Source organism: Rhinichthys klamathensis, unplaced genomic scaffold, assembly GCF_029890125.1.
Source record: "Rhinichthys klamathensis goyatoka isolate OS25496 unplaced genomic scaffold, OSU_Roscu_1.1 h1tg000240l_1, whole genome shotgun sequence".
Taxonomy (NCBI): Eukaryota; Metazoa; Chordata; class Actinopteri; order Cypriniformes; family Leuciscidae; genus Rhinichthys; species Rhinichthys klamathensis.
Window position 1 is genome coordinate 298,066 of NW_026606762.1, and position 23,400 is coordinate 321,465.

General features: G+C 42.8%; 1 protein-coding gene across 5 annotated transcripts in view; it reads left to right on the forward strand.

Annotated features, from left to right (window-relative positions):
* Positions 1–23,400, forward strand: part of zfhx3b (zinc finger homeobox 3b) — a 243,566-nt gene that overhangs the window by 174,919 nt on the left and 45,247 nt on the right. For all 5 annotated transcript variants that reach the window (XM_056265742.1, XM_056265743.1, XM_056265745.1 and 2 more), the window contains one exon: positions 3,536–3,767. In XM_056265742.1, the coding sequence (XP_056121717.1) occupies positions 3,536–3,767 (232 nt within the window). The remainder of the gene's footprint in view (positions 1–3,535; positions 3,768–23,400) is intronic.

A 23,400-nucleotide genomic window follows, 5' to 3' on the forward strand; every position in this document is an offset into this window, starting at 1 on the left:
TTCTTTGAAGCACCTCGGTACTTTGGAGTAAATATGGTAGCTGTAACAAAACGGTAATGATACCATCACTGTAGGGATGCACGATGATATCGGGACAACATCAGTATCGGCCGATAAAAGCTTAAAATGACCATCATCGGCATCGGCCGATATGAATATTTCTGCCGATGAGCCTTGCCGATAGGGTGGCGTGTTTCCTATGCGCACGTGACGCGAACGAAGCATGAGCGCCAGCAACTTAAACTTCCAACTAGGGGTGTGCGTGTGCGTCTCACGGTTTTTGATCGTGGACGATTAAAATGTCTCCACGATCTGCTTTTGAAGAAAAATCATAGTATCGTGCATTCTATCAGTTCAATTCTGGCGCCTTCATCTCAACATACTGTACAACGCGACGTACATTCACATCACATCACATGTAAACGCAGAGGTAGAGTTACACTCACGGTCACGGGACACCGCAATTCACAAAAGTTCATTGTTTGCATGTGGTCAAAGTCTTGCTAGGTAAACATATCATTCACGTGCTGATGCGCTGTTCTAACATCCGCTTTTCTGAGCGCGTTACCCCCGACGCTCACAGGAACTAAAAGCCTGTCACAGAGTCTGCATACTGGACTAATCTTTCGAGTCTTATTGCGCTGATACTGTCAAATACACACACGGTTTACATAAACAAAGTTGGTTGTGTCTAAAGTGAAAGCAAACAGAGAAAATCTGCTTGTCAAATGCGTGTAGATTAGACGCGTCGCGTGCATTTCTTAAAGAGACAGTATAATATGCTGCCGCTTGTCCTTAAAGAGATACTGCACCCAGAAATAAAAATTCTGTCATTATTTACTCACTCTAATGTTGTTCCAAACCTGTATTCATTTCTTTCTTGTGCTTAAATATACTATGGAAGTCACTGGAGTAGGCTACAGCAACTGTTTGGTTAGCCACATTCTTCCAAATAACTTTTATAATTTCAACAGAAGAAAGAAACTTGAGAGAGTAAATGATGACAATTTAAATTTTGGGGAGAACTATCTCGTTAATGTTAATAAAACAACAAAACACAAAGAGGAAATCACTCACTGCTCTTGACTGAGAACTTTAATAGAAGCTTTAATAAGCTTTTTTTGCACTTAAAAAAAACACACAAATATATCGGTATCGGCATCGGGCAAAATTAGTCTGAAAATATCGGCATATCGAATATCGGCCAAAATCCTATATCGTGCATCCCTACATCACTGTATAGCATATTGGCTAATATACTGTACGTATGTAGCTTCCAGTGTGTGGTAGAGTGGCTTCAGTTTGGGTAAAGAAGTGATATATTGCTCTTCTCTGTGCTGAACCAGTTAAGGTTCACCCGTGTAAATCCTACCCTTTTTATGGGCCCTGTAAAACTCCCCACATTTTTTTTTTTTTTTAAAGATCTTTGAAGTTTAGTTCAGGTGTCGTCTTTTTTGCTGCACTTATTTCCACAAAAGATGGCTCAAGTAAAGATGTGCATTTCAGTTCATATATTCTCCTCCTCGCTTGCGAAGAAAGAAAAACCTGTGCCATCTCGTAGCACACAACGGATTGATTTGGTGTTTTATACAAGCAAATCCGTGACAGATCAGTGTACCTGAGTTCTGATATGCTGCATATGTGTTGGGGGTGGGGAGGCTGAGAAGCGCAGCTCAAGTAAAGCCCAAAACATCCAGCAGCACCTACTCAATGACATCATACCCCCACTTCAAACAGAAAAGGGAGTGAAGGAGAGCGAGAGAGAGCGTGAGGAGAAAGACAGAGCCTTTTACGATCACCTAATAACTCCATTACATGGAGCTGAGAGGCACACACGAAAAGCAAAAACCCATTCCTGGAAGTCAGTGGCCCTAATGCACATCTTAGGTATACCAGGGTGACATATGATACCAGCACCACAATTGCTTAAAAAAAAAAAAAAAAAAACTTATAGCAATGTTACCCGAAAATTAAATATTACCAAAGAAGGAGAACATTTCAGGGAAGATAATATTTTTCCTCTCTCACTGTTGTCAACACCTGATGTGGCCTTAATTGGGTTAAAAATCTAATGTTACTTTGGCTTTGTGCATCCAAAGCCGATGGAAAAGCATCTCATCTCTGCGCTGCAGGGCAAAGCCAACTCAGCCGCGTCTTAATGAATCAATTTGTTTTCCCCGACCTTTGTCAGGGTTTGGGGGTGGTCTGTGCAGGAGATTAAGAGCTTCTCCACAAGAGAGAAAATACATGTTTTTCCAGGCAAAAAGGCAGAGAGATATTTTTACAGATTTGCATCATCTCATTCGTGGTGCAATTCAGTTGCTTTTTCATGACTCGCATAACAGAAGGAAGGTAAACAAGGAATACAAGGTAAAGAGACTTAGGGAAGATACTGCTATTTGATCAGCATATATGATTGATGACTGATATATGAGCCCAACACATATCACCCCGTTATTGCTCAGTGTGGCAAAGTATTTACACTAGCTGCTAGGCCATGGTTCCAACCAAATTATTATTATTATTATATATTTTTTGAGTATTAAAGTTACCAATGACCTTCATGCGCCTTCAAAGTTGTAGCGTGTGCTGTTCTTGAACACACAATGGTTATTTGTTTCTCTTGTTTTACATGGAGGGTGGAGAGTACGTGTATGTATATCCTGACATTTATAAATTGCAATGAATCTTTCACTCTACATACACAAACACAATTCACCAAAAAGATGATGGCCATGAAGAATGAATTGGAATTTATTAACATTGACATTATACACAAAAGTTATCACAATCATATCATGAAAGAAGACCTGAATCAAGGTTAGGCAAGATGTATAAGTGCTTTCAACACATGCACATGTGCTAACTAGGGACTAGCATTCAGATTTATAGGCTTGCAATGCCCTTATTGTGTTGGTCTTATCATATTGATTAGATGTGTTGTGTTCAATGAACACAGACTCGATTTGGGAATGTTGTTACCGTTGGGTGTGCGGTGTGGTTGGCTTGTTTGGGGTTTGTGGATCATAGCACATATCTCTGGTCCTCCCCAAGGATCCCTATAACCCTCTTCTGGAGATAGTCAGAGCACCACACCACCGCCCGTCTCTCTCTTTTTGCCTTGCTCTCAAAGAAGCAGGATTTGACTCACTGGTGATCAATATTTAGCATCCCATGCGTGAAACAGGCAGATGTTTGGAGTTTCCTTTTCAGAGACGAAAGACTTCTCTTGAGTGAAAGGGATCAATGCACTTTTCTCAGTGTGTCCCTGCTCAAGCTCTTCCTGTAGATGCTGACATGCTCCTCTCGTCTAGCTCACCAACCCAGAGGATGCCAACGTCCCACCTCTGTCTTGTTAGCACACAGAAACACACAGAGAGCAACTTAGTGTTGATGAATGACGTTGACTTTGTGTTAAACAACAGAGTCCTGATTGGCAATTGATTTATTCATTTGTAAATGGCATTAGGTATCCCGTTTGTTAAAAACCCCATGCTAACTCTCTTGTTCTCTCTCTCTATCTCTCGCCTTACAGCATTTGCAGCAGCACGAGAACGCTGTGGAGGGCGAGTCGTGCTACTACCACTGTGTCCTGTGTAACTACTCCACCAAGGCCAAGTTGAACCTCATCCAACACGTCCGGTCCATGAAGCACCAGCGCAGCGAGAGCCTGCGGAAGCTGCAGCGCTTGCAGAAGGGACTGCCCGAGGAAGAGGAGGAGTTGAGTGCCATCTTCACCATTCGCAAGTGTCCGTCTGCCGACACGGGTAAGAATTCAAATTAATACAAGCTTCTATGCTCACCTGATATGTATGGGGATGGACCCCTCTTTAGTTGCTGTGGCGTTCTTCCCCCCTTTTGAAACTGAGAGTGGAAAATACCCACTCCATTCATAATTCAGATTGTTAATAGATAGAAATTGCATTATAAATAGACTACAATGTTCATTGTTGCGTGGCTTCAGGTCCGGTTACCAATAGAGCAGATTCTCTTAATGCCAGCATCTTTACCTGATTTTTGAGACCTGGTCACACGGCATAAAGCACACTGGAGTCATTGGGATGCTTCTAAGTGAAAGAGCACAGCACATCTTCAGTCCCTGGGTCGTGCCTATGACATCACTGCTGTGGCTCTGTGCTCCATTGATGACTGATAAGGCGAGAGGATATCCTAAGGACAACGGCGATCTGGCACAGCATGTTCATTAATACGAGTACAGTCCCATTGCTGTGGCGGCATTAAACAAACAATCATAGATGCCATTAAGCTCCGAACGGCGAGGGGAGGGGGTGCTAAAAACAAAAGGCTGGGGCTGAGGCCTTCGTCAGGCCATATGTTAGTTAGCCATTAAGACGACAGAGCTGCAGTCAATTAACACACAGTTTCAGCATGGATTTGGTTTTCTAATCATTTTGACTCTCGTGCCCTGACAAAAGACTTCCATTGTGCGTCGCTCCCCTCCCTCCCGCGAGCCAGGCGGCCCGACTGGCTCTTAGCGTTGTGCCGTGGGGGAGAGAGAGAGGGAGAGCAAAAGACGGCGGGGGGAGTTGGCCTCTAAAGACGCTTTGTTCCAAGGAGGCAGGGATAATGAAGCCAGCGGCCGGGAAATTGCGCAAAAGGCAGTCACAGATCTGAGGAGAATCATTAGAGAACATATTTAGCCGAGCAATTAAGGACAATTAAGCTTTCTGCTCGCTGCACTCCAAATATGTTAATGACTATAGTACAGTGGACAAGTGAACATGCAAAGGCAATAGGAAGGCCCACTTAGGTTAAAAGGGTGGGGGTGCAGGAGATTTAGAGTGTGTTACTGGGTAGGTGGAGGTAAAGAGTTCACAAACAAGTCTGGTTTTCTCTCTCTCCCTAGCTCGCTCTCTCTTTTTTGGTTGATGTAGCATTTATTTATATATTTTCTTGGCTAACCTTTGATGTGCGTTAATGGATTCCCTTGTTTGTGAGTCTGGTTGGAGGTTAGGTAATGACTCCTGCAGTAGGGATGTGTGGGCAGAAAAGCATGCAGTCGCTACACGCAGGCACACACACATTTGCAACCCTCTGCCATCTTTTTTTCTAGTTGCAGCAACCCAGTCGTACCCCCTTGACGTCAAATGAGCCAACAACTCACAAACAAGACGTTATGTCTGCCGTGCAGTGCAACTTTTCCGAAATCTTCCAGGATTAGTCAGATGAGATGTTCTTTTTAGTGAGAAATGGCTGCGTGCTTTGATGATGGCTGATTGCGTGGCCATCCAAGCTTTTTGATGTATTTAATTACTGCCTTTTTCTAGACTAGATATTATTGAATTCCTGTACCTTTAGGAGAGAATATGGAGGTGATTAAGGCTGAGGTCTAGCCCAGTGCTGACTGGGAAATGCTGATGAAGGACAAGGTGAGTGTAAATCGACCAGCAGCTCAAAAGGGAACCAGCCTGCCTCTTATTATCAGCTATTGTTTCCTACGCAGACAGAATGAGCGAGAGAAAGGGGTCCCAGCGTCCCTGTCCTTTGATAGCCGATACCTGCTAACTGACGTCAGTATTGGGCCAATGAGCGCTCTGTTAGGGAGGCTGGGTCTTCCGAGAGGAACCACTGTCCTAATTGCCTTTGACGCTCTGTTTACCAAACGGAGCGGGCTGCAGTCGGAGCGTTGAACGGCTGATTGAATGCCCTACAGATGCAGGATCAAACTCAAGCTCCTGTCGACCAAGCCGTGGCGCACTGCTTAGCTTGAAAACAAGTCTCATCCCTTTAAATAGCCGGGCCAAAGACCGACTTTTTTCAACTCTTGTATATATAAATAAGTACATATATTTAAAGGTCAGTTAAATTAAATGAGGTGTGTAATAAAGAATGTTGGCCTTCTTCGCCTTCTCCAACTACCTGCTTTTAGCATCTTGTTCGAATTACACTGGTAATGAACACACTTCTTCATCAGCAAGTACGAATGTTGCTAATTCCTCACTGCCGTCCCCCGTGCTTATGAACCCGCCCTCCCCAAACTACCTTTAAACTTCTTAATGTCCTGCTACCCCAGGCCCCCACTTTAACCCGAGTGAAACCATTCCCTGATGGTGTAATATTTAATTTCCTCCCTGCTAGCTCTTCTGAGGCACTGGGCTCTTTCTTGTGGTTGAGCCACAGTTGCTAAAGTGGTAGAAGTCTCCCCTGCTTGTTAAAACAAAGCTGGCCCTGGATTTCTGGGTCAGCTAGGCAGCAATTCCCTTGGCTGCTGCCGTGTAGTGTGCAGCTCTGTTGGTGTTAGATTCTGGGCTACTTCCCTAAGCAGAGCTCGATTTTCCCACTCCCCAATTTTCTCACCTGGAGTTTCCGACGACCCTGGACAAAAAACTTTTTTTGAAACTCCTAATTCTAACTTTAAGTAATAAACTTTGGTATGCAAGTCATTTGTGCTATGGACATGAATTATACCTCATGCCATAGGGATGTTTTTTTGAGATTTATTTTCTGTTAAATTGGTCATTTTGATTAATCTTTTGAACTGATTCACAATGATTCATTAGAGTTTTAATTATTTTTGTAAAACCTTATCCAGTAACACATTTGCAACCTCATGGCAGTGCCCTAGCAAGCACAGAGAACATCCTTTGTGTTTTTTTATTGTGTATTCAGATCATTAAAACATCACGTTTTCAACTGGTCTAGAATTCAATCAGTTTACAGCACAGTACGCAGACAGTCACATGAACTAGGATGTGTGACGGCAACCTAAAACTCAAAACTCTCTGACGAACAATTAGTGTAAAAGTTTATGAATTAAGAGCCCCCAGTAATGCACATTAACCAACAGATACAGCACTTTAATAGTTCCCAAATTAAGGCTGCACAGCCACCCCTGAGGGAGGTCTTTCACGTCTCTCTCTGGAACTGTCACATTCCATTTTCTGGTCATTTGTTAACAATATCAATGAGGATCATTTTTTTAAAAAAAGATCCATACCACTAATTCAGAGAAAGTGTGCCATAGCAGATGCTGTTGATGAAAACAATTGATTGTGGAAATATTGATTAGCTTTGTTTTCAGTTCTGATCCATATGCTGTTGTGATATTGTTTTCTCTCAGAACTAACCATGTTCAGGCGTGATTAAAGTGACCAATCACCCGTGAGTACATTCCAGCTAAGCATTATTAGGCCCATAACAAACACAAAATAGAATATTCAGATATGACGACAATGCATGCACAAAATACGTTACATCTGTGTGATTATGGCATCTGGGTGGGAATGCAGATAGTGTAGGCTGGGTTTCTGTGTCACTTTTTTTTTTTGCCCTATGATTCGCCCACCGAGTGCCAAGGCGGGAGAGTTTCCCATCCAATTAGAGCAGCGTGCGGATAAAAGGCACGCATTGTTTTAATTTCTGCCTCGCGTTGAAAATGTGCTGCTCAAGCATGTCATTCTCTCACTGGATGTCCATTTGTCATTCCTAACCCCTTTTCTTGCCACAACACAAAGGAGCTCTCTGCAAGAAGGGTTTCTGAAAATCATAAAGCTCAGACACCCAAGACAACACACACTAACACATGCTTACATGCACACAGTCGGCTTCCAGAGTGTGTGTGTGTGTGTGTCTGAACTTGATGTGTGGGAAGAGACACTACAGCAGCAGATGACAGGTTCTATGAGTGATGTTCACCAGGGCATATAGCTAGATGACACATTGGGGTCTCTCATTTCAGAAGACTTAATGGACTGAAGTTTTTTTGAACATTGCAAACTGACAGATACAGGAGAGAGAGAGTAAGAAAAGAGGTAAGGGGTATTGAAAGATGGTTTGTTGGCTTTTCGATGGCGCTGCAGGCCTTTGGGGGGCATTGCCAGCCCAGAAGATTTGTGTGTGTTTGTAGGAGAGAGGAGGGAAAGCTGTTTTGGAGAGTGAACACATTGCACTGACGCTGTGGATTAGCTGCTGATGTAAATCTTTTTCGGTCGCAGATGGCAGCACCGTGATCGCTGAGCTATGACGTGCTGCAGGAAATCCCTGTCTGTAGACACGGGAACAGCGGCCTGCTCGGATTCTTGTGCCAGCTGCAACCCTCCCCTCTCAGTGCCCAGGCGGGAGATGGAAGTGGAGACTCTAAACTAGTCTTTGACTGATCCAAGGGTCACTGACATGACTTTTATTAGTAGTATTATTATAAGAATGCACTTCATACTTAGAATGAGTTTTAAATGAATAATTCATATTATAGAAAATACTTATTACCTTGAAGGAAGTAAATTAAACCTTTTTTGACTAAAATTTTGTTTCCTTTTATTAAATTGTAGACACACACACATATACACACATATACACATATATATATATATATATATATAATCGCTGACCCTTAAACTAAATTTACATTTTCACTGCCTAGACCAGGACATGGGGAAGATAATCTTTTTTACCAAACAGAGTGCCAGCTTCACCTTGTGAAGCATTGCATCTCTCTCCTCTCCCTACGATCTGCCTGCTGCCTCGTGAATAATATCACCTTATATGCAAATATACATTCCATGCACAGATTGATGCATTATTAAAGCAAACGCTGGATGTTTGCTGGGCTCTTTGCCTTACTTACTAAAGCTCTTGGACAGCGGACAGGAAATGTCAAGTGAGGGGAGAGTCGAGCGGTGTTAAAAAGTCCTTACTTTTATTTTTACTGGACTGGAATGTCACCCTGAGCTAAGAGGGATGTGGATGTGTGTATGCACATTTGTACGTGTCTGTTTCTTATTGACCAGGGCCACATGTCTGCATGAAGCACATAAAACATGTGCATTCCGCTGGGGAAGAGGCGCTATGAAGGCTGGCTAGGGCTATCTAGGGCAAGGCTCATGTCTGGACCCAGGGCCCCGTACAGCCCTGCAGACAGCAGCCGGACCTGGAATGTCCTAAACTTTTTACATGCTTGTTAAAATGCAAAGTAAACCTTCCCAGAAACAGGATATTATAGCCGCTAACCACAACCCCCGCGCCCTACCCCAACCATGCCATGGTACATCTGAGTAAAGACAGGGCAAGTCATGTAACAAACATCATTGAGGATTCTTTTAATAAAATATGGTATTGCTGGGATGCTGCTAGAGACGAGGGGAAGCGATCCGATTGGCAAGGGCCCCACCGAGGGCTTCGGGTCGGCTCCTCTTGGACGTCTGTCTCTTAATCCGCAGCTGAAGGGCACAGCCTAGCAGAGGAAATTGTTTTTAGTCCACTGAGCGTGCCACGAATTTCATAAATGCATTACCTTTCATTTTGAAAAATATTAAAATGAAACTGGCCCTTTTATTAAAGAGCCCAAGTGATGGCTTTATGGATTTTCCACTCAGCGCAATGTTGGGCTGGGCTCATATGACCGCGCCAAGCTCACACAAGGAAGTCTTTTCTTTGCCGGTTGGTTTATAGACAGCCGCTGTATAAATTCCTTCCCTGGCTCATCCTGCTACTGCAAATTGACCAAGAAGCGCAATTGCTATTCTGGGATTGTCTGAGAGTCAAAACGGATTGCGTGGCTTCTTCTTCTGCCTTTTTACTGGCCAGGCACGGATAGATCTGACCATTGGCTGCCCTAACAGGGAGGTAGAGTGACCTGGGTCAAACGGAGGGCCTTCGAGGCAGTACATGTGCAGGAGACGGTATGTTTTTGGGTGTACGTTGAGCAGAGCGGTGCGGAGCACATATTCCTTTGCTCCATTTTGATTTGGAGATGATAAGAGGGTGTAAATTGTGCTGCAGATTTGTACTGTATACAGGCACACATGCTCACAGACACCCAATTAACACACATGTGGGTGTTCACACACCCACAGTGGGATCCTACATGTGGGTGAGAGAGGCCTCCTCTGTCATCAAGCCCACTTCAGGGCCCTCCATTTCAGGCCATTGCGAGGTGCACTGCCCAGAGTGAGCGCAGAGAGCATTATAATATTAGTTTCTCTCCCCCTCTTTCATTCCCTTCACCCGTCATTACGAGACACTCTCCCTGAAAGCTGATCCAAAAGATAGACAGTCCATCAGGAGGCAGTCATCTCATTTGTACTTACCAAACGTGCTAATGAGTTCTATTCCGGGGCCTGGAGGCTGCGGTGGGGAGCGCGAGCAGGGTGCGAGGGTTTCGGGTGGCAGGCTGAAGGCTCGCGCTCGTCCTGTGTCAGTCAGGGCACTGAGACCGCAGAGGACAGGAACTGTCAGTCATGTGTCCAAGCTGACTGCAGCTAAGCAGAAATGTGTGGCTGGAGGAGAAACAGCAGATGATATGGAGAGAGTTGAAAAGGTCTTTCGTAGTAAAAGAGATATATAATTGTTGTTTCTATAGTGGTTTTTGACCAGTTTGAGATTTTTGGTACCCGCTTAGTTGATTTGATGTAAGTGTATTTGTGTACATGTAATGTAATGTAATAATGTATATTATACATTATATTATATTATAATACCAAGTCATAATACAGTTTGACAGTTTATAGTGTTAAAAAAATACGTTATCAAATTTACAGTAGAGGCTCAAATACAGCTTAAATATTACATTACATTTATTGGTTTAGCCGGCACTTTTATCCAAAACGGCATACATTGTAGGAACAAGTTCAAGCTATATATACAGTATATTAAATATTCCATTATAATAAGTATATGATGAATTCAGGTATGCATGTACATATGTCCACACACACACACTACAATTAGCATAAATGTAGAGCTCTTCTCCAAGTATTCAGAAGTGATATTTTGTATGTCAGGCGTTAGGAAATCACTGTCTGTACATTCATATAGATTTTCTTTTTAGTTTATGGCTGTCAGGTACACTAGAGACTGAAGTCAATGAGTTTTTAGCTGCTCTCAGATTTGGCTTTTGATGCCATGCTGCTACTTCAGACGGGTCATTTTTCCCTCAGTTAGAGTTTCATCAGTTTGGTGTGACCACAGGTGAAAAACACGGAGGGATCGAGAGATGGAGTTTTCCCATTGTCGATCAGAAACAGTGAAAGTTTAAGATTTTTGTCTTTTTTTAATAAGCTGATGTGTCCCCTCTAGAGAGGAAGGGAAAGATCAAAGGCTACGATCTTTGGCTGTGGATGAGTTGCCTGCATCTACAACATACAGCTCTGACAGCAGAATGCCCTCTCTCTCTCCGACTCGTGGCTTCTCAGGGCAACTGGCACATGAAACAATCCCTTGCTCACGGGAAGATGCACGTTTCATCGCAGACATGCTGTCTGTTGTTTTGCGGCTAGAATGCAGAAGATCAGGCTTTCACACACATAAATACTGAAGAGAGCCATCTTGTTCCTCTGACCTGTCAATTAGAGGCAGCCAAGCAGATGGCACTGATGAGAGAAGCAGGAATAATTCAATATTCCACCCTGCTAACCTTTACCTGTGGAGGCGCACGGCAGCCATTGATTCAGCCCTCGCTTGATTATTCACACACAGCCCAGAGGAGAGAAGGAGCGTGCGACAGAAGTGGGAATGGAGGGATGTTAGGGAAGGCAGGACGGCTGATCAATGTGACATTAGTGTATTCTGACAGGGGTCTTTGAGGGGAGCGAAGGCTGGATTCCTAGACGAAGATGCCATCGTGTTCGCTCCTTGTACATGCCCAGGCAAAACTTCACAGGCAAGAAACAGTGATTCTCACGCTGTAGGCCGTCGCGGTCCCCTTGCTATGTGGCTTATTGATTAGCCACACTGTAACATCTGTTGATGAAGACTTCTGATTAGTCTCCATACTACTGCAGAGGCTTTTTTTTCTGGGGCAATATGATGTCCCATCAAGGCCTTGTTTGTCCAAAATGGACTCGACCAGATTCCTGACAGAGCGCAAGGTCTGTTTGACCAGATGTGAGGGCTCCTTTGCCTAGCAATGGTCGGAGACAAGCTGCTATTTGTTTTTGACAAACTGGGACATTCCTGGAGTTTGACTGGGCCAGATTTATGATGTCTCAAGCTTTCACACTATCTCTTTGTCTGCTTGGACTCGATCTCTGTCATTTTCTGTTTTATTAGCTGCTAGCAGACACATTCTCACTGCAGCCCGTTCAGATGGGCCCGAGCCTACTGATTGATGATCTTTAGACAAAGACATTCAGTGGATGTGTATTTATTCTAGCACTTTGTGTCCTGTCAGACCACTACTGGATAAAGTACAATGAAAGTCACAATAGCTGCCATGGCACATCAAAGCGCGAGCTCTCATGAGAAGAATCGAAGCCATTTTTACAAATCTTGGTGTCAATTTATGGCCATTTGACAGCAATCGCACCTTTTTTTAGCCATATTTTACCAGCCCTATGTAAAGACAGCGGAACAATAGCACTACTGAGACCAAATTTCCCTCTTTCTTTGTTTTACACATTGCTTGTTAAACGCTTACTGCATATGCAATCATTGTCTGTTGATTTCCAATCCTTGCTGCAGTTTACAAGCTTTTTTGCCCTTTTTTTATTGCGCTGGGATTCTTGGCATGGTCATTCACCAAGGTCTTGGAGTGCATTTTTTTTTCAGTTAGAAATGAGTTTTAAAGACACAGAGGAGGAAAGGGAGAAGGCAAATATATCAGAAGGTTCCAGCTCAAGCCACCCTGACCAATTGAAAGCATTACAGATGAATAATCCACAGTTCAGAAAGCAAGCAAAGGTCAATTTTCATGCTAACTGCTCAGTCACCATACAGGAGTGTTCGAAGTCAATTCAGCTGTGCCGTACAGTTAAGAGGGAAGGACACGCAATTCCGGCCCTACTTTAGGGCTGTGTGGCATTGCATTAGAGTGAGTGCCACTGTTAAAAACTGCCCTTTCTTTTCTCCCCTCATTCTCAATAGTCAATAATTCTACACACCTGTTTTGAAGACTTTCTTTGAGCTCTTCTCATTCTGAAGGACTAAAACTCAGCTCATACGCCTTTAAAACTTTGCAGGTCTTAAAATTGAGTTTTTATCACTAGATATTAAGTTTTATAATGTTCATATGTTTCGTAACTCTCATGCATGCCAGAAACACTCTTGAGGGCCTCGTTCTCTCTCTGTCTTTCTATATTTGCTCTCTGTCTTTACTGTTGCCCATATGTAGGGGGTGCAGATGGAGCCCAATGTAGGACTTAAATCAGAATAAAGGGATTTAATTTGTGCGTTTCTGGTCCCTGCTTATCTGAATATTCAAACAGGCACTAATAGTGTCTCAGAAGGGTGGTAGAGCAGACAGGGATGGAAATTAGCATGAACTTACCAGAATCACTCCGCTCTGTGTCCTTAATGAGCCAATGCTGTGGAGCAGCCATAGAGATGACAAGCCAACCCGTGCCTATTAAAGAAAACATACTGTACATACACACACACACACATCTACTAGTCCCTCAATTTCATATCCAGTCCCATGGTTGTCAGTCATTTAAACCAGCGCAAAAAAGGACACATCAACAAATGATAAATAATACAGTGACTATACAATATACAATAATACAATACTAACACAGCCTAGAGACTCAAAGGATTATATGCAGAGTGCAATATATATTAATAGCACATAGCATTTCTCGGGCCATGGTCAAAATGAAGCGAGGAGACATTTTTTAAAATGTGTATTTTGGCATGTATTTGCTGAATATCACACGCTGTTGTAAGGGAGGTGGAGACGCTCACGGAGAGGGAAGGAGGGGTAGTGGTTGGGAAGGAGCCACGGTGTAGGTGTCCGAAACAAGCGCGCAGGTTGCTGTCAATCATGCCGAGCCTGGCGCTAATCTGCTCCTGGTTTAGTTTCCGAGGTGCCTGTGTCAGTGGCAAGGAGGAATTAGGCAAAAATGGACCCCTTTTTTTGTAATGTAAAACGGGTGAGAAAATCTAATTGGGAAGGGAGGAAAGAGCGATGTCTCCTTTGTTTAAGGCTCTTCCGCAGTCACTTCGCAGGCCCTATTGTGCGCAAACTCACAATAGCATTAATTTGTGCTCCTGGCCTGAGTTTTTCCTTTCTTAGCTTGGCTGTGCAGTCAGCTCCTGTCCGTTCCACTCTGTCTCCATGCTTCACCTCCACGCCCCAACAGAGCCCAAAAAAGAGTGGCTGAGAAAAAGAAGTACCCATGTCAAAATCCTAAATATGCACCCATTTTTCTTATTCGGTCCCATAAAAAAAAAAAAAAAGCCAAATTCTTTTGAGCTTTGTCTGTTCACAATTTCACTCCTCCCGGAAAGTTTTTTTTTTTTTTCTCCCAGAGAAATCCATTTCTTGGACTAAGCCAGAGTCTCCCCAAATGTTATCTGATTTCAGGCGTTCAGGGTTTTAATGAGAAATGATTGAGTTTTGATTGCTCAAAGAGTTAAGTGCCGCTCTTGCCATCAATACAGAGCGGGTTCCCGGCCACGAGAGATTTCGCTTCCGAAGTCTAAAACCGCTCGACTCCCATCTAGAGAAAGTGAGGGGGAAGGACTACGATTAGTAATAACTGATGAAAAGATAATTAAAAGCACTTCGCTGCTGATTTTATTATTCTTTAAGATGAAAAAAGTTCAACCCAAACACTTTCAAGTGGATCCGTCTGTTGGAGGAAACCCTCGGAAGGCGGAGGACGTCGTGTTTGTCCTAATGGGCGAGCTCGAAGTCATTTTGAGTACTAACTGTATCAGAGTGATCAGCTGAATGATAGTGCAACATTGTGCTTGATAATAAACAGATTTGGCTTTGCGAGTGATTCCTCTCAAGAGCGACAGCTGCTCCAGTCATCTTTTATCTGAAGATAGGAGCCATCTTTAAATTAGCTCTTGAACGTTGTTACAAAAGAAGTGCTCTTAAAGCATATGCGATCCTCTCACAGATGCCACATGTAAATGTAGTGTGACTTAGCTTTTTTACTCCGAGTAAGCAGGAATTGAAAAATGTGAAGCTATTGAAATAATATGAAAATTGTTGCAATGAGTGGCAGCACAATATGTTCCTGGGTTAGTCAGTTCGTTCTGTGCCACACTGAATGACAGATGGATGTCCAAAAAATGACATCCCCCATCTCTCTCACCGATTTGCCCCTTGCCCTCTTCTTTTGTGCTAATTGAATAATGACTAACCTTGTCATATTTAGTGCACTATTAATGGCCCTGTGCCTTGTGAAGGTGTAATCATGCGTGATAAAAAATGGGCCAAAGTTACTCGGCTACATGTAGTCTTGTGCACATTAAAGTGTCCTTTTTTTGTTGGAAAGGTCATTCATAACTTGGTTGCGCCGTTGATGTACAGTGAGAGATATTGATTGATTAATGCATAAGTGCTCGGAATCCATTTGGCTCAGTGAAAGGGAATAGAGGGAGGACCTCTCTCTCTCTCTCTCTCCCTCTCTCTCACTCTTTATATTTTCACCTCTCCCCCCATTGTTCGAAGGGCATCATTTTTCGCTGGCTGGGTTTAAGGGACAAAAGGCCTGTTTCTGCCAAGTAATGCATTCAAAGGAGCATTGATTCTCATCAGTGTCAGTTGAATTACTCTCAAAGCCTTGACAAGGATTGCTCTTATTTTAACCTCCCGTTTTTTTCTGCCTGAAGAGAATTTCCAGCCACGAACTCCCCCTGTGTGGCTAAAAGAAGGGGCCTTTAGGTGTCCACCATACATGAATTAATAAGGTTACGTTGGATGCGAGTATAAAACGCAGGTCCTACGATTGACTTGTGTATGCACACACACACATTCAGAGCTTCCTGGACCTGTGTGTTCATTTATGATGCAATCATTCCTCATCGGCTGTTACTATAGACTGTCATGGGGTGTTAAACCATGCCACTGCTGTGCGTCTATTGTCTGTCCGCAGATTAATTCCGCAAAGACATGGATATGCTCCCCTACAAATGCTGTGAGACCCCCCCAGTCTGGCCAGGAGGGCTTTTTAGGGCAGGGTCAAGGGGTCAGTACCTTTGCACAACATGACAAGGCAGGATAGAGCTTCATCAGCCAGCTCCTCAGCAGGGATCTCTGTGAACCGAGCTCCTGAAAAGCGGCCGCCCGCCTGAGAAAGTGAGAGAGACCCTGGGCCTGTGAACCCACTCAGCCCTGCGGCTTTCATCTCCTCTGGGGAAACCTCCATTACATGCCCTCTCCCTCTGGGCTGATTACTGCTGCTGATAATGCCCGTACACACACACACACACATACTCCGTGATATCCTGCTGGAGTTGGTCCAAAGTGAGTAGTGAAAACGAATGATTTGAAAGCAATAGCTGTGGAATATGTATGCAATTAAAAGGAAGATATGCAAGTTTTGTTTGCTAATGTCGTTTCATCAAATACCATATTTTAGGCAAGATAGTTGCATTACAGTCCGACTTGAACACAGCACAGTGAATACCATATCTCCCGACTGTTGAAAGGTAATTCTGTGGAATATATGGAAAGTCACCGCGTGGCTATTTGTGTGTCCAGTTAAACGCAATGAGAAATAACATATTAATGACAACGGCCATTCAACAGCAGAGGCAGTGGGCAATATCTGAATTAGCCCTCTTACACTCTTGGTGAAATTGCATTAATGCCGCTCGCAGCTGTCATTCTCCGAAAAGCCCATCTTTAAGAACTTTGCTTTGGGGGAATGAAAAACAATCAAATAATGGTATAGTAATTTATGCAGGCCAATGTTTTTCAAATGTTGTAGTAATTATGAGAAATACTCTTAGTTTCTCCTGCACAGGCGTGGAGAGCGAAATCTCATTTCCGAGGGAAAAGCGGGGAAAAGGAACACCCTGAATAATCATTGTGTTTAATGCTCTAGTCATAATCCCAGGTTTTATGATGGTTTTCTAATGATTTTCTAATGATGTTAAATATTAGTAGAGAGTGCAGCTATAATTTGAACGCAGCGGTCGTTTTTGCAACGCTCTATCAGCACACCCGATTGCAACAGCAATGAATATTGCGGCGGGAAATAAGATTTAGGGTCCATTCCTTTTGGTGTTTTATTTTGCCGTCTCGCTGTCCTCCATAAATCCTCATCAGGTCCCCTTCCCTATTCCTTCCGCCGAAGACGCTGCCTTCACCCTCGCTTCCCAGGTGGGAATGCAATTAGGTGCCGGGGCCATTTCATTCAGTGCCACTGTCTGTCTGCGCGCTCTCTGCAGTCATTCGTACAGAAAAAAAATGCCCCTCTCAAATGAGTTGCACCAGCCCTGGTGGAGCAAGCACCTCAGCGGTCCCCTGGGAAATAACAGTATAAAAAAGAGGGGAAGGGAGGAGGTGGAAGAGGTAAAGGGATTGGAGGGGGGGGGCCGAGAAGGGGAAAAAATGCTCTGAATGGCTATCAAACGAACGCTGGCAAAAGCGTGGTCCCTGATGACTGGCAACGCACAGCAAAATATGTATTGGAGACAAAGCCTTTGTCTTCTTCCTGGGCCCCTACAATGAATTACACAACCCCCCCACCCCAACACACCACCACCCAGCTTTTTAATTAAATGGCTGCTGTTCCATCTCTCTATCCGTAGCTCCCCATTACAGAGGCTAGATAAGGGATTGCTATCTGTAGCATGTTAAGAAAGGCTGCTGGGCAGCCAAGCCTCATGAAATTTGTCACAAGATCTCATTTTCCTCATTGCCAGACGTGATGCTTATAATTGATGTGGAGGCAGTAGTAATTTATTGGCCGTCTGCAATTATCATCCCCTACGAGCTGGGGGTTGTGACTGCAATTTAGATGGTGTGGTGGGGTGGAATGGGGAGAAACAAGATGGGAGGGGGTGCGTGCATCAATGCTGGATCCTTTTGTAATTCCTTACTTTCAAAGCCATGATCACCTGAGGATGCAAAGTAATGTCCTGACATTGTACAAATGAGGCATAAAGTCTGAATCTAAATTGAAGCTTATTCTGACTGGAAGCATTCGTTTGACAGGTAAAGTGACCAAACCTATTGTCTTTTAATGTCTTAGCTTCATGAAATTGTGTCAGCCAATCAGATTAGAGCTCACCATTTTTCTGAAAGCTCTTGCGATTTATTTCTGCAATATGCATCAGGCAGGCTTCCGTCACAACTTTTTCCTTGTGATCTGTCCTAACACCTCTTCCTTATCCTTCCCCAATTCCCTCATCTCTCTTGGGAGCGTTTCTAATGCAGTCATTTGAGTACTAAAGAGGATAAGGGATTTTTACTCTATCAGTGCAAAATGCAATCAAGCATTTATTATAATATTTTAATCAATTCTTGAATTTATTTTCCTTATTATCTTTTACTGGCAGATCTAATTGGGAAAAGAAAAGAAACAACAACCAAGGGCAAGTAGACACTGTATACCATGAAGGAAATGTATCCATTCAATGCGAAATAGCAAGAAATCAATCTCTTTTCTTTTTTTTCTTGTTTAATGTTCACTCGCACTGTTTTGATTTTCATCTGTCTCAAGTTCATTAATTTCCCTTTTCTGGTCATAACATTAAACAATCGATAAATAAATCCTCCAATTGCCAGTATGAGCGGAGCAGCTGCTGCTTTAAAAACAGGCAGTCATTAACACAGAAATATCATTAGTGATTTCAGACTGAAATGAGTGTTTGGGGCACATGAACTGTCTGGGAAAGGGTTTGTGTGTTCATTAGCAGTGCCCGCTGTGTGTGGGTTGGTATGTAGTGTTTATATTTTGCCACGTCCTTATTTGCACCCGTCACTCTAAATGGCTCACAACATAAGGGCAACTCTCTGAAAATCACCTCTATATTGGTGCTCATTTTAACGACTTGATCCAGACATGCATCTGCATATTTACCAGTTTTTAAAAAACCCATGAGACTCGTGGTTTTGTCAAAAAGACACATTTTTGATGCACCCATTTTACTGTCACTATGCAGCCAGACACTACCAGTAGAGGACAGTTAGCTTCCTGCCTCTAGTCTCCGCTACACTTTGATGTACACATTGTACGTGGGCTATTGCGGAGATGTTGATCAGAATCAGCGGTCAGGGCAGTTTCTGCCGTCACAAGCTGCCACGCTGCCAGCCTCCAATGGCAGCGGAAGATGAGTCTATCACCACCCCTCTGCACAGAGCATGCTCAGTGCATCACGGGAACTGAGGTTTGTTTTGTACAACCTGTACGGCTGTTGTGTTGTGGCCAAATTAGACTTTCAAATCATTTGATGCCAGTGGGAGACTGAGAATCTCATCTTTTCCCCCCGTTTTTTCACATCCTTTAATAATCATACCTGTTTACTCTTCAGGGAGTCCTTTCTATATTTTTCTTAAATGTGCTGTCTGAGTGTAGAGCGTCTGTAATGAAGCCAGCAGGCAGCACGCTCAGGACTCAATGAATGGGGAAAACGCATCACACGGGACTGGAGGATTGGAGGCGGTCTGGAATTATGGGTAGGGATTGGAAGGGGTGGGGGGGTCTAGACTGTGAGGGGGGAATGTGGCGCCCTTCATGCTATTATCTTTATGGTATAGAAAAGCATGCTTCAGGCAATCAGCATGAAATTGTTAATTGCTCAGCCCACTTACGTGTCGCCCAGGGGACTGAGTCTGGGGGAGCTGCCTGAAGGACACAGATCGTGTGAGTGAATCGGTGCCCGTCGAAGTGCCTGTGTGCATATGCTTTCGTAGGCAAACTAGTCTGAATCCAGCCTTTTCCTTTGCATCACTCGTTCCTCTGACCTTGATCTTCCTCTTACTGTCGCTTCTTCTGCTAATGTGCACATCTGAGCTGCCTCTGCTTCGACAGTGCCCTTGTCTAATGTCAAAATGTCTCAGGAAGCCTGGCTTGCGTGTGAGTGCAACTAACCTTTGTACGAGCCCTTATTCAAGTTTAAAATATGCTTTTCAGGAATGTTGTTTGTAGTCTCTGATATGTATAGTCTGAGTTAAAGGGAGGGGAGAATGTTGGAAGGATGCCTCTGGGACGGTGTGCTTTGGGTCGGGCTGTCATGGCTGTGTGGAGAAATGTGCCAGTTGAGTCATTTAGAAGTGAATGAGCCGCTCGGGCAGATGAACTCCGGCAAAACGAGTCTCTCTTTTAATAGGACTCTAGGGGAGTTTGGATTCCACATCTTCTCAGGACAACCTCATTTGATGTGCAACATTTGACCAATATTCTACATCTACTTTGAAAAGAGGATGGAAGGAACTTGCAAAACAATTACAAAAAAATACAATATGTAATATAATATTGCAACAAAGAAAAGAAATCAGTTGTATATTTTGCAAATTAATATATTAGTTATTATATTATGCTTTGTAATTGTTTTGTAAAAGTTTATATACTGTGTGTATTTTTAGAGGTCTTCTACAAGTGTGAAATGAACATAAACATTTATATTTTGGACATGTAATAATTACATTTTTCCCAGTTCAGGATAGTCATTGGTGAATGGTTTGGGACTGTGACTGTAACCACTCTTCTCTTGGGGTTTCATCAGTCAATCAATAACCTGGTTAAATTTGTCTACTTCAAGTTATCTACTTCAACTACCATTGCCTGGAAAAAATGTCCTGTGCAGGTGATATAACGCTCGTCTCAACGTTCTCGCCATCCAAATGATTTGTTATTAGGCAAATGAAGTGCTGCACACCTGCCATTAAATCCCTCCATTTTGCCGTGGTGCATGTCCACCTATCATGGGCTGTTTTTCCTTTGTCTTCTACCCTTGTTTTTCCGCAAGAACATTGTGTTTTAGTTCACCATGGTCCTGTAATATTTAACATCTGCATTCCCTGTAGAACCCTCGGTGATAGAGAGAGGATTTTAAGTGCAAATCAATGTGTCTTTAAAAAGCAGCATTGATCTCAATTAGAAAAAGAAAGAGGGAAGTTTGGAAAGGAGCGGCTCTTGGAGTGAATGTAGCACGTTCAACAGCGGCAAGGACGATCTCGCTCAGATGTGACTCTTGACGTTGTAAAGGTTATAGGTAATCCTACAGAACATTCCAACAAGTCTTGAAATAGTGGTTAGAATGTCCCATTGCTATTTTCGTTTTTAGTGCCGTCTCTGTGCCCAGATGTCGCCGTGTCTGCCTGTCTTTTCTAGAAGCACTACAGTGGTGCGGGAAAATTAATAATCAGAATATGAATTTGAATTAATAAATGGTTACAAAAAAACAAACAAACAGACATCTTAAACCAGCAGATCAGAAAAGACCAGAAGAAACGGCATGCTTTTTGTCCAAGTCCTCTTGACTGTCTGTTTTTGGCACTACAGTAAAATTAAATTAGACTGACTTGTGAAATAACACATGGCCAACTTACTCATTTTTTTTTTTTTTTCTTGTATATCGCCACCTGCTTGTGTCCTATCTCTCTGCACTTCTGCTTCCTGTCCGAGCTAAGCAAGCTAGCACTTCCTCTTAAGCAGAAATGAAGGAATCTCTCAGTTAATTCCTGGATGACATCAGGCTGTTGTCTGGCCTGTCCGAAGGAATGATGAGGATGAGAGGGAGCGAGTGCCGGGCCCAGGGAGGGAGAAATGGCAGCTGCTCGGCAGGAATTGATTGCATTAATTGATATGCCAATATGTAAGCTTGTTACATCCACCATTGCTTAGGATGATGGCTAACAAGTCCTGCTGATCAATGGAACCAATAAAGGCTTCATCCATTAATGAGCAATGTGGTAATTAATGTTAGCCCTAAACCAATTAGTGTGGCTACTGCATCTGCTGGTAAGAACCGAAAGAGGTCCTGTCCATTTTATCTCTTTTCCTATTGCTGTTCTCAGCCGACTCGCAGATCACCCTTACAAAAAGTTATGTGGCTAACATTGGAGCTTTACTGTAAGCCATAGTACAGTATGACTACCATATATATTTACAATTTCTGATAATGTATTAAATAAAATAATAGTATTCTTTCAATTCAAAAAATTGAAAGAATGTTAAATCAGTTAACTTTTTGTTGTTGCATTTTTTTAGGCTATTTATTGTCTTCATATTATTTTGAAATGCACAAAAAATCACATCACAATCATTTCAGGCTGAAAACCTACATTTATAACTTTTTTATTTATTTTTAACCGTGGCAATATAGTTTCAGCAGCAGAGCAGGAAACACTTTTATGTCCATGGTAAAGAAATACCATGATATTACCATCATGGTAGTGTCCAAAAACATAGGTACACTACACGTACATCTAAAAATATGATCAGATAAATATGAATAATTGATTCAAAATTGATAAAATTGTGAAGTTGTGTACTCACTTCTACGCAATTAGCAAGTTGATAACACATTCTCCCGCCGTACAACTATACACATGATCAGTGTGATGTGATGACGCATTGCTGAAGTCTGATATCAGCCCTAGTAAATGTTCACGTTGCAGCGTTCTGGTTTAAAAAGGACATGTGATTCTTACGCGCAGATATCGGGTTACAGAGCTAAATGCGAATCTCATTCCACGCCTATGACATCATCACTCACCTGCCTATTGTGGAGGTATTTTGCCAGCAAACTCTCTCTCTCTTTCTCTCTCTCTCTTTCTCTCTTTTCAACGCAGCTGTGTAGACAGAGTGACAATCCCGAGCACTCAATCAAAGGGCCTCTGATAGACACCCGGTCTGTACAGGAAACACAACACGCTTATAAATCAATACTATTGTTTTCACATTGAAGAGCAGGACCAGTCCTGCCTGGAATCCATTACCTCACTTATCAGGCTACACCATTTTAACAAAGGACATCTTTCGCTACCCTCCCCCGCTGCCCTTCTTGGCTGATATAGCAAAAGTAAGTTTTTCTCTTTTCTTTTAATCCAAGAAAAGGTTATTACCGCAGGAATAGATATTGCAGATAAGGTGGGACATTGTAAATCTCACCGAGAAAAAGAGACAGGAAAGGAGACTGAATTTGGAAGGGAAAGACAGCTCACAGAAATGATGGTAATCTTGGTTTATTTGCCATTATGGTTCAGCCTCCCAAGGGCTTGTAATGAATTTATGCACTTTAAGTGAATGTGAGAGCTGGCACTATGATGGGTTGTGTGTATGTCTCATTGTGTTTCATAAATTATGGAGGTCATTCTTAATTATGTATTTGTTTTTACGTGAGAGATTATGCGAGGGGTGTAAAACGTGTTATGTTTAGCATGTTTTGTATAGTGTCTGAGGACAGGAAGTGAGGACTCTTGCCAAGCTTAGAAGCTGCCAGTAGATCTCAAAGAGACAGTATGAAATGGTATTCACCTCTCAAATATATCTGAAAGCATACACAGGACATTAAGACATGAGAGGACAATGTATTGCTCAGAGGTTGCTTTTTCAAGACTCAAGAAACCTATATTAGAGTCCTTAGTGTTCTTACTTTTGAGTTTCAATACCTAGAATTCCTTAGAGGAAACAAGATTGTTGACATATAGTAAGTTAATAGAGCTATACAATTACTGTGGATGACATCAGATAATTTGGTCTATGATGAATTTGATGAGCAAAATTTGTTCATATTGGAATTTGACTTTGGTATCTT